Source organism: Physella acuta, unplaced genomic scaffold, assembly GCF_028476545.2.
Source record: "Physella acuta isolate Inbredline_101_S28 unplaced genomic scaffold, ASM2847654v3 ptg000982l, whole genome shotgun sequence".
NCBI classification, from domain to species: domain Eukaryota; kingdom Metazoa; phylum Mollusca; class Gastropoda; family Physidae; genus Physella; species Physella acuta.
Window position 1 is genome coordinate 193211 of NW_026732499.1, and position 15825 is coordinate 209035.

At 35.0% G+C, this 15825-nt stretch overlaps 1 protein-coding gene across 1 annotated transcript; it reads left to right on the forward strand.

The window, feature by feature from the left end:
• Window positions 1–201: 201 nt before the first annotated feature.
• Window positions 202–12531, forward strand: LOC131954235 (uncharacterized). The gene is made up of 5 exons (XM_059317800.1): window positions 202–253; window positions 4541–4652; window positions 5589–5656; window positions 11220–11336; window positions 11488–12531. The coding sequence occupies exons 1-5, from the start codon at window positions 203–205 to the stop codon at window positions 11506–11508; spliced, it is 369 nt and encodes a 122-aa protein (XP_059173783.1). The 5' UTR covers window position 202; the 3' UTR covers window positions 11509–12531.
• Window positions 12532–15825: the final 3294 nt, after the last annotated feature.

Consider the following 15825-nt stretch of genomic DNA (forward strand, 5'->3'; position numbering starts at 1 on the left):
CCCCTTTTTTTTTACTGTAAATTGTGCAGTTGTTTTCACCCCCCCCCCGTCAAAAATTTTACAATTCTCCATAATTAAATACAAATATTTCTTAAAATATTTGTGTGACTTTTTCCTGTGACTTTTTTTTCTGTGACTTTTTCTACAATAATTACGAAAACGAAATATGCGAATTTATTTTAAAAATAGATTTATGGTTGTCATGCGCATGAAAAGTTCAATCCATTTCCTTTTCCGTGTAAACTTCAAAATGGTAGGTTAAAGAAATAACTACGTAAAATTAAAATCCTTACAATCGTACATAGATATTCACCGCCAGGGTTTAAGTTCGTGAGAAAATGTATTTATGATGTGTAAATCTGCATTATGAATTCCATTATTAATAATTAAAGTGGTAAAAAAAAGAATCCCACATATCTTTTAGGGCCTAACAAGAATTGCGTTCGTCGCTAGCTCATTTGTTTACGTGCACAATGGTATTTTACTTAATACTATTTCCTCTAAAAAATAAGCATGTCATGCCTGCAATTATTCTGGAATCTAGATCTATAGTTTAGTCAGTATTGTGACTTTTCAATTATTGATAAAAATATAGAATAGGCTTAAGCCTAATAATTTATAATTAGATCTAGATTATGGATGTAGTGAAGTTCCACAACCTATCACACATAGCGGAAAATGCCGAGCTCCCGACTTTCATCGGGAGCTATTTTGTTTCAGACAGAAACAAACTGAAAGTACTATATTACTCCTCTGCCATTCTACTCTAATATTAGCCCGGCTAAAAAAAAATATTGTCATTCAAAAGCCATCTTTTATTTTAAAAAGTGGTTAGCAATATTTGATTTCGGGGTAATCTATCGTTTTGGGTACGTAAAATCGCACGCGACTTGGGTAAAAATTTAGAGAAAATCCTTGATATTTCATAGTATCCGCCGCCAACCAAACGAGTGCTTTCAACGCGTTTTGGTTGACGGCTTACGGCACGTGACCCGTAAACACAGCGTTTTTGGAGCTAAAAAGGGCCGAAAAAGCCATTTTTTCTATGTGTAGTTATTAGTAGTTATTTGACTATCCATAATTTCAATTTGTATTTCAAAGATTTATAATGAGTGGGATGCACTCGGTGTTTTAAATTCGGTAGCTGTTACTTTGTGCATAACATTGACAGCATCCCAATAGTTCACCGACGAGATTCCCATTGCCAAGCAATCGTATGATAGACCCAGCAAGCATCACTCGTTAAATTCGACATGACTATACCAGTCCTTGATTTTCAGTACAGCCTTGAAACGCCTAGTTCTTGGTTTAAAATAAAAGCGTCTCCCCACTCCCCGCTTGCGCCGACAACGTCATCATTGGCCAATACCACGGTGCATTTTTTTTTAACGAGTATAACACAAATCCCCCTCACAGCAAGCGCCAACGTCACCCAAGGCCAATAACACGCACCACGGTGGATTTTTTTTTTCAATGAGTATCTACCCACCCGCCGCCTTACAGCATACCGCTAATCTTTACAAACTGGGTTAAAAGTTTGAGTTCAAGAAGGGGAGAGGGTGGTATTAAAACTACGATGTTCTTTAATATGTTTAATAGTACAAATACATAGTAAAAAATTATACTAACCTACTTCTATAGCATCATACATAATTTTATAAATTAGCAAATTAGGCCTAATTAACTAATTAATTAAATCTAATGATAATGAAGGGAGATAGTTTATTTTGGTTAAGGCACGACACACAACACTATGCGTGTGTGGTATGTGGTCTGACTGACCGAGAAGAGATTGTTTATATTATTGTTTTGAGTTTATATTTAACTCAATGCAACGAGCCGGTTGGTTGAGGCCACGCCGGGGGGGGGGGGGGCGGGACGTTCTGACCGGGATTCCAAGGGTCGATTCTAAATATTATCCGCGACTTGTAATGTGAAAACAGGTGACTCCTTAAATTTTAATAATTTCACATTTTGAGGAGGATTTATGTTTTTTAAAATACAAAAATGTTTCCTTGTTTCATTTATGTACCTGTTTTTAAACAAATGAATTAAAACTTTTCCGTAATAAATGAAGACTAGTGATGTTTCCATCAGATGCAACCATGCTTATTTAGTAATATTTACTATAGCAGCCATCTTTTTTAAGTTTTATTTTTATGAGTTTTTAGCGCAAGATTCAGGGGGAAGCCACTCTATTTTACAAATGGCTGCTGTTTATATAGCAAATCTTGCTCTCAGACACTGCTGTTTAAAGTTATTTTCTGGCCTATATTGATGTATTTAGTCATTGAGGGGAGGGGTTAAGTCACTTAACACTGGGATATGGCTATAATTGCTACTGCTAGGCTTAATAAGTTTCTCTATAGCAAAGGTCTAAATTTATTATTTTACCAAGTGAATTAACTCTCACTATTTCAGTAAACATTGATTTGAAAACAGCAGTGCAAACATATACTTGATTAACATTTTTAACACGTTTTTATTAACTCAGCTTCGCGTGTGTTTGTTTGTTGTTAAAATTGACATCGAAAATTAGCCCACTTCTGATTGCTCTATAGATCTGAAATTTGGCATGCAGGCTACTTTCGCCTAACAATTTCAGATGCAATCATAAAAACTAGCAATTAGAGACCGTAATTAGCTTAATTTAATTACGCCCTAAGGACCATCGGGCAGATGGGTCGGGAAATTTGATGGTGAACGTACCCACGTTTTTTGTCATCAAATGTATGTAAATAGTTATTTTCTACTTTTTAGTCCACAAGAAAAACGTGGTTTTTTAAAAAGTTTTTTTTACGTATTTTATTAAATTAGTTTATTGCTGGATTTTTTTATAAAAAGCTCCTTTTATGCTGAAGTAGGCCTATTGAATTATACAGTCGAAGTTAAGAAAATAAACGGGGCTACAAGACACGACTCTACTCACTGATCTTTATCTACCTCAATTGTGTGGCACAAAGATAAAAACTGTTGTGGGATACTGACTGGTAAAAAGTGCCACCAAATTTTCCTGATGGGGAGGGGAAATGGCAATTTTATGAATAACACCTTATAAATGGGAGGTGTAAGGCGCAAAATTGAATCTACTTCAACTCAACTAAAGGTTTAGAAAGTTACTTTTTAAAAATTACAAATGCTATGCTACATAGCATTTTATAAAGACCACTTCCTATTCGAGAAATGTCAAAACTTCCTTCCATTCAGGGCGGGGTGAATCGTTAAATTATGTCCTGAAATTTTTGTTTTTCTCCTGAAAAACTGGAATTTTAAGTTCACTTTGGTGTAGGAACCCTGTACATAGACTTATAAACCTATTAGTTCTACAGACTTCAATTCATTTTTGTACTCCTCAGGTTGATATTAAAAAAGTTCTAGTATTTTTAACGAAACCAACTTTTAAATTTAGCCTTCTTTTTCCGATGCAAATTTTGAAATGCTTTTCTGGCATATTTAGCCCTGCCACCTATAGTTTGTTGTTATAACGTGAAAACCTCGCCATTTTGCTCGTTGTTAACATTTTAAATATTAATTTGTAGAAGGTCACTGGAATTTTGACGACAAATCGTTGGAAGTCATGCGTGTGGTCCAGACGCCATATTGTTGTTAGCAACCAACTACGCCTCCAAGTTAGCGAGTAATACTACAATTTAATGTTGGCCTAGATCTAGTTTCAGTGTTTTATTTCAACACCTAAGAATCTAGATCTAGTCTAGTACTTGTAAAAAGACAGTACAGTGTCAGTACTACTAGATCTAGCTAAATCAAACTGCCCTTTAGTAAATTGTTTTTTATAGCTATCTAACTTGCCTGATAGTCTAATGTGAATCTGACAGTGTCTTGTGTGTGAAAAATTACCATACATATTTTTTAATAAGGGGGTCTTCCATAGAAATGTCACTCGTAATAGTGTGTTGTCATACTTTTGTATTGTTAAAAAGTAATGTTAGAAACATAATTCTAGCGTTTTAGAAAATTGTTTAAATTAAATATTTTTGGGGAAAAAAAATTGTTTAAAAAATTTGATATTGAGGTTGTTGGCTAGCTTTTGTGACGGGTGGTGGGAGGTAAAAATTAATAATAGTGACATCATGACCCCTTACAGTCCACAGCTATTCCATAAGCATAAATAAAAATGTGGCTTGGCTATCAAAGTGGTAAATTTGGTTCAAATGTCAGATCCTTTTTGATTTCAGCTAATCTGGTAGATTTCTTTTTCCATCATATGAACCAAAACTTTCAAATTACAAGTAATCTAAATCTAGGCTCTTTACAGTTGGAGACTTCAGTTTTACCGTGCCAATCTTTAAATGAAGATAGGGCATAATTTAATTGTAGAAGTTGACTAGATTAGTAGTTTAAATTAGCTTAATGTTTAAAAAATTGTGATTGCCACTTTTATGACATAGTAAAAGAATAAATAAATTTGAAAGTTGTTTATAAGGTAAACAAATTGAGATTCAAGACTTTCAATGTTATTTTAGATTAACTTTAACTTCTTTAATTTAAATATTAACTAAATTAAACAATTAATTTTCAGGTGAACGTTCCAAAACAAAGACGCACCTTCTGCAAGGGCAAGAAATGCAAAAAGCACACAATACATAAAGTTACTCAGTACAAAGCAGGAAAGGCTTCTTTGTATGCCCAAGGTAATTATTAGCCTGTCTCCTGTTTGACCAGTGGATAAAATTTCCGTGTTTGCCAAATGATAAAATTGAACAATTAAGCATGCTGGATATCATTTTTGTCGCTTAGGTATTTTTACAGTTGCAGCCCTTACCGTATGCACATGAGTGAATGGTGAATTTCCAATTCACTGCTTGAAATAATCATTGTTGTGACCTGATGTAACTTGTTTTCCTAGTTGACATATGGAAGTGACATAAAGTTTATACATTCAATTTGAAGCTGTAGTCTTTGTCTGTTACATAGTAAATTTTAGCAGGCTACCTTTTTTCTGGACTGAGCTAACCTTTATAAATGAGTCTCTGGCCTTTGATAATCCGACATTGTGGACCTCTTGGTTATGACCCTTTGTATACTTCACTTCATCTTGTATTATAGAGGAATTTCTGAATAAAATGTATTTATCTTGGACGCAGGAGTTTAGTATTTATGCTCATGTTAACTGTATCTAGCTGAATGCAACAATTAACTTGGCAAATAGATCCAAACCAGATTAAAAACTCCCAAATACCAGCTCTTACTATGTTTGTAAAGAAATGTACAAAGTTAATGTCGCCCAGAATCTCTATTGCGCTGTTAACAATAACTAGAATCATTAAATGATTGCCCAGTAGCAAATTATCTTTGTGAAAAATCTGTTTTTTCTATCGTTGAACTGATTAAAAATTGTCTGTGTTCCTGTTTCCTTCTCACTGAATTTTGAGAATTGGGGCACAAATAGTTTAATTGAACGGCTTTTTAAAACAATAATAAGTGGAAAGCACATTTGAATAGCACTTTCAGTTTTATTTTAGATATTAGCAGTAGGTATTAATTACAATTCGCTAGAGCTGAATAATACATATGGAGTTTAGACTATTTTATTAACCAAAAAGTTAAGTTTAGAACATTTCTTATAGGTAAAAGACGTTATGACCGAAAGCAGAGCGGTTATGGTGGTCAGTCCAAGCCAGTTTTTAGAAAGAAGGCAAGTACTCTTTTCTCCATTATTATTCTAAAAAGATACATTTAAAATTTTCAGTTTTGTTGGCATAATACAGGGGTGACACTATTCCGGGATATCCCGGATTTCCGGATTCGAGAATCATATTTTTTTCCCTTTCCGGATTCGCAAGATTTGAGTTTGAAAATTTCCGGGTTTGCATTAAGCTTGAAAATTTTGGCATTGTAAAAATCGTTTTTATCGCCAACACTCCCGCTAATGGCCTTTTCCGAAACAAAAATGAATAGTAAATGACGTCAGCAACAATCTCACGCGTGCGCCAAGGACCAAATACAAATGGGCTGTATCAGATGGGTGAGGCTGTAGAAGGAACTTTTTGAAGTCATTCGTGGTGTGGCTATTTATGACGATATGGGTTGGGGTTAAACTTGCATTATTTACGTGATGTCATCAATGGGATACCGCTAGGCTGTGTAATAAAAACAACTAAATCCTACCATTACTAGCATCGCCGATCGTCTTTAAAAAAAAAACAACCGAAAGATTTTGCTCCGATCAAAAAAAATAAAAAATTGTGTATTTGGTATTACCAAAAGAAAAGAAAAAAACTATTTGGAGGACTATTTTATGTATGAAATAGAACTGTGCTGTTTTCACTCAACTTTACCGTCACTTTTTACCACCTCTTACCCGCTTCTTCAAGGTCGCGCTGACCGTAAGACCTACGTCACGAGACCACGCAAACACAGTCTGAGTCGTGTCTCTCGGTCAAGGCAGTTCTACAAGCACAAGCGCTGATTAATTTTAACGTGGTTATTTTTAATTAGGGCCTACTTATAGATTCAAGAAAAAAAAAACTAGAACTGCATCGTTTTATATCATTAAACAAAATATGTAGGCCTGCTATAATTTAGTTACACAATCTAGCAGGGTCTACATCTAATTGTTTTTTTTTTTTTTTTACTTTGGTAAAACGTCATTGAAATGTTTAAAAAATCTTGTAGTACAGTGTCTGAGAAAATAGCCGCTATCACTTCCCCCTCTGAACCGCTTGTAAAAAAAATCCGCTTTTCACTTAGTCGGGCGGCTACATCTCTGACATGAGTATTACTAGCGTAGAAAATTATTTTTAAAATTAACTTAATTCTGTTATTCCGCGATGTGAACTTAAAACTTCCACGATATTTCTTCACGTCATCATGTATATAAAAGGTGGGGGCATTGGGGTCGTTCATAAATGACGTCACACTCGTAGGGGGAGGGGGGTCCGTAATTTTGTCATGAGGGGGAGGGGTTCAGATGGTGTGACATCACACTTTTGCATTATCCAAAAGCTATGTTAGAAATCGAATTTTAGCCGTTATTTCGCGGTCAAGAATATTGTTTCAATAAAGTGTAATAGGAATTGATTAAAATACTATATGTTGACAGAGGTCAGACAAGATTTTTGGCAAAATATCGTATTTTAAGAAAAATTCGACTGCAATTTTTAGGGGGGGGGGGGGGGGGTAGGCTGAGGCGTGACGTCATTTTAGAGGGTGGGGTCTGGCTTTTTGTGACGATATGTGACCGAGGGGAGGTGGGAGGTTAAAATCGTCAAAAAAGCGTGACATCATTTATGGATGACCTCATTAGTGTTGATTGGGAAAACAGGGTTTAAGGTTTTTGTTGTGGCTGTTAATAATTAAAGCCTTGAATAGCTACAGTAAGTCAACCCTGTATTTTAATACAGTGACAATCTTATTAGGGGTCTGCATATAGTGGGCTTATTATTCAACAACAAGACATAGAGGTTAGCAAAATAATTGTTACTTAACAGTTGGCTGACTACACACTTTAACTCAAGCTAGGAAGTTCTAAAAAATTAAATAGTTATGTTATAAAAGCTGGCTGGGGGGGGGGGGGAGTTCTACAATAGCACATTATCGGGTAGGCCTAGAGATGGGACTAACATTGTAAACTAATTTTGTTGTAAGCACAATCCTTTAAAGATTATTTTTTATTTGAAGCTTGTTACAAAGAAAATAAATCCATTTTAAAGGAATGTAAATTGAACATAATATGAATCAAATGTCTCAAAAATAATGAAATATTAGTCCATTTTATTTTGAAATCCCGCGCGGAATTAAGTTTCAGGGTTTCAAAAATTTCAAATTTTAGTTTCAGGATTGGTTAAATTTTGGGATTCATTTTCAGGATTCACTTAGAAAATGAGTGGCACCCCTGCATAATATTTTAACAAGTTGGATGGTCTCTTTTTTTATAGCAAACAGAGCTTCATTTTGAAAGGCGATTTTTGTCGACCTTTTTTCATTAACCATTAATGACCCATTCATTTACCATAACACCACCCTTGACGGCCCAATGTAAGGAGCATAACTCTGTATGATCAAGTGAACAGTTTCGCTAAATATTTGTTTTTGTCTAAATGAAATTGAAAATTAAGATAAAAAGTACTTCTTAATGTTGGGAATAAACCTGGCTTTCCAACAGTATTAAATAGAATATATTATATTCGGTACAAATACAGTATAAAAATAAAAATATTTCAGAGAAAATCCAAAACAAGTCATTTTCGGTGGGCAACTTTATTTTTGTTTAAACAACTATGCATCGAATTTTACAGTTAGATATAAATTTGGTTATGTTTAAGATATATAATTCATAAAATACATGCCTAAATACGTTTATAGGCATGATTTTATTTTATTTTTAATATTAAATCAACTTAAAATAGGACAGATGAGTCTAAAATTTCGAGATAGAAAGAAGCTAATATTTTGTATCTTTCAAAATCGCCATTGAAATTAAAGACCGTAAAAGTATGCTGAAACTATCCAACTTCTTGTTTAGTTAAAAAAAAGGGTCATCAATGGTTAAAGACTTTTACTTTATGCTTACTGCCATGAAAAAGATCTGAATTTAAAATTGATAATCATAGTAACTATTTAAGCTGCAACAAAGACCAGAATTGTCTAGTCATCCTTCTCTTGTCACTAGCAAATAAATAAGTTTCTTTATTTTCAAATTTATGGAAACCGTTTTCATTGATAGATGTTTTCTAAGAAAATATTCGCTCCTGTTATAAAAATCAAAGCTCATGTAATCTTTGAAAATGATGGTACATAATTCCGGGAGGAAAATTATTTTAAAAATTATTTCCCTAGAACCAACATTCTCATGAAGATGAAAAGGTTAATAGCAGCATTATTCAGTGGTTATGAATTTAGTCATTTCATTACAGCATGCTGAATCCCCAATTTCAGAATCACCATACAATGAAAAAAAACCAATTAGATTAAGAAACACAGATTTTTTAAAAATCAAACAAATGTTGGGGGTCCCTTAACTTTGTTGAGGATCTGGGGAAGGAGTTAAAGATGTGATTTAGTAACTGGTTTTTTTTTTATTTGGTGTAGGCAGCCTTGACATAAAAAATGTCAAAACAGGGTTTTGAAATAAATAGTTGTAAAAAATAAAGTAGCTTTGACACTAACACTTGGCGGAATTTGTGCTGCTTCTGTTAAAGATTGTTACAGAATAGTTCAATGGTATATGGCATTCGTTTACTTAGCCGTTTACCGTCCGATGTGTCAAAGCTATTTTACTTGCCCAATGGCCCGACAAGGAGGCAACACATTTTTCAACCACTGCACGTTTTTTTTTTTTAATATAAAAGAAAGCGTTATACACAAAATTGGTCTAAGTTAATTAATGAGGTTAATAAATAGCATAATATACTAATAATAAATAAAAATTACACTAATCACAAGATGTAAATAACAGGGTTCGTGCGGCCTCCTGAAATTCCAGGAGGTCCTGGAAAACTCCTGGAATCTTAAAAAACGTAAAAATCTCCTGGAATTCTCCTGGAATTTGAAAAAATATAAAAACCTCCTGGAATTCTCCTGAAATTTTAAAAATTCTAATGAAATCTCATGAAATTTTATTAACCCGCGGCGCAAAACCCGACCGAAATTATTTGATTTTGTTCCGCCAATAATTGAATAGTAGTTTTTAAATGGGACGAAAATTAAAATAAACGCATCGGCCGTTGTCCGACTGAATCGCACTGCCGTGATCTACACATCGTGTGGCACAGCCGAGTGTGTGGTCACGTGACGCTAGGCGATTGACCCGATTGGATGATACTATAAACAAATTCTAAAGATAGATAGGCCTACATGTGTTCCCGTGTTCGACTTGTCGGCTATTGGATTTTTAAAGTAGACAGGCATGTTTCATAACTTTGTCTTAAACTATTGAAACAGCAAAAAAAAAAAGTTGTAGTAGTACTTACGGCTCAGGACTAATCATCAAAATTAATCTTCTTTAGAAATTAACCCGGATAGCTGCGACCCAATCAAACAATGCCGATTCGCGTAACGTATCATTGTCATTATTTTATTTTATACATTATACATTAATTTTTCGTAAAAATGGATTTAGAAAATAAATTAAATTTTTCCAGTGGCTCTTTTTTTCGGTTGACTAAAAATTGTTAATACGCTTAATACTAGCTTGCCAAATCTACTAAAATGGGCTGGGGTGGGTGGAGTAAGACACTGACCATCCTACACGGTATGTAACTTCCAACGTAACATCCATAGCTCAACCCGCCCCCACTACTCCGTGCCGTGACGCGACAAGCTGACGATCGTCGCCTTTGATGTTGTGTAACACTCGTACGGTGGTTTCATACCCCACCTCCCTTCCCCCTTCATTTTGTGGAGTTGATGTTACTAATCCTCGGGCATAGATCAAGAAATCTTGCCAGACTTTTGTCTCCGAAATTACATAATATTCGTCTGACACGTTCATCGGGTTGGCCGACTAGCCTAGCATCATTGGATTTGGCATCCAAAAATCAATAAAATATCACGAAATGATATTAATTGGTGAAGTCTGCTTGCATTTATACCTCTTTTATAGTGAAAACTCTTTAAAATTTGGTCCATACCCTCCCAGTATTTTTTCTCTTTCAGGGTCTATACCGGTTGTCTGAAAAATCTATTTTGTTTATGGTCAGATTTTGAAAATTCAAACTGGTCTGTAGTCAGATTTAGCCTCTATCCTAATATGTAACTAATATAGTTTTACTTTTACTGAAATTAAATTTTGCATTGGCTTAGCTAATTAAATGTATTATTAAGTACGCTTTTTTTTTAAATGTACAAATTGGGTTTCTTTTTTGTTTTTAAAATCTCCTTGAATTTTTTTTAAACTCCTGGAAAAGTCCTGGAAAACTCCTGGAATTTTATTTGAACTTTTGAGCATGAACCCTGAAATAAACAGCAAATTATAATAGTTGTATAATTTTTATTTAAAGTGCTAAAACAAATTTCAACATATTCACTTTTTCAATAGTTACATTATCAATAAAGCCTGATTCAAAGGCTGAGGTATTTTATTTAGATTTGATTCCGCTACTTAAATTGCCAGTTATTTAAAATATCTCGACTCTAATAAAAAAAATTGTAGAAAATAAACCACTCGCGATAGAACAAGAAAACAAATTCAATTAAACTTATTTTCAACTACTACTAGAATTAACATAGCAGATTAATTTCACCTATTATATTTTTAGGCTAAAACTACCAGAAAAATTGTCCTTCGTATGGAGTGCACTGAATGTAAATATAGGAAACAATTACCAATCAAGCGCTGCAAACACTTTGAGTTAGGAGGAGACAAGAAAAGAAAGGTAATTATTATTAATTGACCGCAATGCATTGATATTTGCTTTAATTAGTGCTTCTATTTATTGTAGACACCTTTTTGAGTTAGGTTTACTGTTGTATACTCTACAAGCTATGAGTAATCCCTTCTGATGTACAATTTCTTTCTAATTTCAGGGACAGATGGTTATGTTTTAAGATAAATAAAATCTGGACAATTGAAGTCTTTGTTTTTGTTGTGTGACCTGATTGCAAGCTTGACTACTTGGTTTTAATGCAGCCTTGCGTATATGATCAAAATTGCAGTTTGAAAAGTAGCATTTTTCTTATTGTTGTAGGTGGTTAAAAAAACCTTGATTACAATATTACATACACATTTATTTCTACATGAAAACGCCAGTTTTTATTAGGCTGTGGGTGAGAACGGCTCATTATTTTTGCCTACAACGTTATATCAAAGCAGGGTTGGTTCATAGGATCTTTTTTAATGAACCCTAGAGTAATACCTGTTTCCCTGTTAGAGTAAAAATTTGAACCCCTACCCGGGCATTCAAGTTCAAACCAAAACTATCCTTTGCATACTTATAGGTATGTTAAACGGTGGTTCATTTCATAGTTTCGATAATAAAAATTAAAAAGGGCTCGAATAGTAATAAGCTTGGTACCATTAAAGAGTAGATTTTAAGCTCTAATCAATGTGTAATTTTTATAGTTATTACACATATCTCATTTACTAAAACTCACCCAGATTATTTTTCAACGGCAGTCAAGTAACTGGCCTTTTTTTGACCGTTCAAGTTCAACGTATTTCTTTACAAATGCCTGTAAATGTAAAATGTGCAGAATTGAATAGCCTTTCGTGGGATACTAAACAAATAAAATGCGTAAGACAAAATATTTTAAATGTTAAAAAAAACGAAGAAATTTTTAAAATTAACTTGTGATTCTGACGTATACATTTTTAGTTAGCATTTTCAGACAGGTGGTCCTTTTTTTCTTTTTAAAGCACTAGAACTAAACTGTTTATCATTTCTGAGCATGCTGGCGTGTGGGCAAAAATGGCCGAACTCAACAAAACACTTTAGCGATCACTAAAATAGCTCTAAGGCCGGTCGAAGAAAATGGCATTTTTCTTTAACAACGCACCAACTTTTCTAAAATGACGTTAGCAAGTTTTAGATGCTTGATAGGTCAATAAAATAAATAAAAACATGTAGCTACTTGATAAAAAAGTTTGAGTATAGTTTTTATATGTAAATTTTTTCAGTATCTTTCCCCGGCGACTGGGTGTAATCGACCCGAAGTCGCTATATTTTTGCGAGTCATATCTCGAGTCTCGTTTTATAAACTTTTCTGGGCCTCATTCCCATCTATAAGGTGGTTGGGATGAACACATTGGAGGTTGTAAATTTTAAAAATATGCGTAAAAAATTTTTTTATACGCTCCCTGGCAACTGGGTTTTACACACCCGTACACAATTTCGAATGGGAAAAAATATTTTTAACTTATAAACTGGCTTCTAAATATTTGTTTTTACTCATTGTGGGTTAAGTCATTGTGTTAAATTTTCAAAGTTTAACTATAAAATAATCTGAAGGTATTTGAGTAACAAAAATATCAAACAGGATTGAAGTAATCAACTTTAGTAATAAAATAATAGAACAGTAGAACCTTTTAATAATTTGCACCTCAGAGAGCACAGTTGTTAGATAAAATTAAAATAACTGGACATATCCTTTTGCTGGCAGGGAACTTTATTTTTCTTTGACAAAATATGGGCACCCTTTTAGTGGTGTTACATGAGTCACAGGCCCAAAATATTTTAATTCCATACTTATCGGAATTGCTTGGTATGTATTGAATAAATCTACTCCCACCTCTGAAATCAACCAGTTGCCCAATTAGTAATGATTTCTCTAGAAACATAACACCCTGCTAAATTTGAATGGAATATCTACCATAATGGAAGCAAATATACCATGAGCTGTTGTGTTATTGTTGTGAAAGTTAATATGGCCCAGAAGGTTGCTGAATCTCTTCATAGAAAATTCTGCCTTCAAAAACTTCCATAAGCAGAACTGAATTGACATACAACTAAATTGTTATTCTGCAGAGTGCTAGTGTCTCCTCTTGCTTTCTCTCCATCCCTGCTAATGCAGTCAAATATTGGTTGTATAATTATTTGTATTCATGTACAGAAGAAATATTTTGAGTCAGGTTGTTTATATATAACTAGGGATAGCACTTCAGGCAGTGGTCTAGTATACTGTTACTTTGTCTTTCCTGCAAATATTTCTTTTTCTTTGCACCAAATTTCATTTCATTATGAGTGCCAACTGTTGACACATTGATAGTTGAAATGCAGTATATTGGGTAGACCTCTTCATCAGAGCTGCTTGAAACTGAACCAAGATTATCTTCTACCTCTGATACTGATGGCTGCCATTCTTCATCTTCTACCTCTGATAATGATGGCTGCCATTCTTCATCTTCTACCTCTGATACTGATGACTGCAATTCTTCATCTTCTACCTCTGATGGCTGCCATTCTTCATCTTCTACCTCTGATGGCTGCCATTCTTCATCTTCTACCTCTGATGGCTGCCATTCTTCATCTTCTACCTCTGATAATGATGGCTGCCATTCTTCATCTTCTACCTCTGATACTGATGGCTGCCATTCTTCATCTTCTACCTCTGATACTGATGACTGCAATTCTTCATCTTCTACCTCTGATACTGATGACTGCAATTCTTCATCTTCTACCTCTGATACTGATGGCTGCCATTCTTCATCTTCTACCTCTGATACTGATGGCTGCCATTCTTCATCTTCTACCTCTGATAATGATGGCTGCCATTCTTCATCTTCTACCTCTGATAATGATGGCTGCCATTCTTCATCTTCTACCTCTGATGGCTGCCATTCTTCATCTTCTACCTCTGATAATGATGGCTGCCATTCTTCATCTTCTACCTCTGATGGCTGCCATTCTTCATCTTCTACCTCTGATAATGATGGCTGCCATTCTTCATCTTCTACCTCTGATAATGATGGCTGCCATTCTTCATCTTCTACCTCTGATACTGATGACTGCAATTCTTCATCTTTTACCTCTGATACTGATGGCTGCCATTCTTCATCTTCTACCTCTGATAATGATGGCTGCCATTCTTCATCTTCTACCTCTGATAATGATGGCTGCCATTCTTCATCTTCTACCTCTGATGGCTGCCATTCTTCATCTTCTACCTCTGATAATGATGGCTGCCATTCTTCATCTTCTACCTCTGATAATGATGGCTGCCATTCTTCATCTTCTACCTCTGATACTGATGGCTGCCATTCTTCATCTTCTACCTCTGATAATGATGGCTGCCATTCTTCATCTTCTACCTCTGATACTGATGACTGCAATTCTTCATCTTTTACCTCTGATACTGATGGCTGCCATTCTTCATCTTCTACCTCTGATAATGATGGCTGCCATTCTTCATCTTCTACCTCTGATACTGATGGCTGCCATTCTTCATCTTCTACCTCTGATGGCTGCCATTCTTCATCTTCTACCTCTGATGGCTGCCATTCTTCATCTTCTACCTCTGATACTGATGGCTGCCATTCTTCATCTTCTACCTCTGATACTGATGGCTGCCATTCTTCATCTTCTACCTCTGATACTGATGGCTGCCATTCTTCATCTTCTACCTCTGATACTGATGGCTGCCATTCTTCATCTTCTACCTCTGATACTGATAGTTCAGACTCAAAACTTATTGGTAATTTTCACCTGCTATACTAAAACTGGCAAATATATTCCTTTATCATTAGCACTTGAGTTTAGACAAAAGCGTTCAAGACTTGTTTCTGTTGTGTTCTCAATAACGTTTATGACTATTTATAAACCTTGCTCTCAGGGTCACTGCCTGTAGAACACCCACCCCACTCCTAGTTTGATCAATTCATTGCCCAGTATCACCTTTCAAGCAGCATTACAAAGTTATTTTGCCTTTTTGTCTTCATTCGTACTCCTAATGGGGTTAATGTCAAGTTACTCTAAAATGCTGACTGTCTCTGTCTACATTCCAGAGCTCCCTAAAAGAGTACAAATCACCATATATGTCCTCCCACAGGCAATCTTACCCCTGCATTTCATTACCCTATTGTAACTCTAAACTACAGTTCTGTCTGTAACTGCAAGTCAGAGCTCCATCAAAGAGTATAAATCACTATTGTGTCCACCCACAGGTTAACTCTTGCTTGAGATTCCATCAACCTGTAGTATCATATTACAGCTCTCCTATTGACAATAACATGTCTTGGGTTCCCCATGGCCACAATGCCCTGAATACCTTAACTGTGTCAGTTTGTTACCCACCCCACAATGAACAAAGAAAAGAATTTACTATAAAAAGTGTCCGGGTGTGATCCACCCAGTTGCCGGGGACAGGGTACCAAATATGTTGCCGGGGAAAGGGGCTGTACTATAACTCCGTTCAATGATTAGACTTCCA

Excerpts from the sequence above, each read along its gene's own strand:
- LOC131954235 (XM_059317800.1), top strand. The coding sequence starts at position 203 with ATGCGCATGAAAAGTTCAATCCATTTCCTTTTCCGTGTAAACTTCAAA. Across the intron at positions 254-4,540 it reads TCCGTGTAAACTTCAAAATG|GTGAACGTTCCAAAACAAAG; the intron begins GTAGGTTAAAGA and ends ATTAATTTTCAG. Across the intron at positions 11,337-11,487 it reads GAGGAGACAAGAAAAGAAAG|GGACAGATGGTTATGTTTTA; the intron begins GTAATTATTATT and ends TTCTAATTTCAG.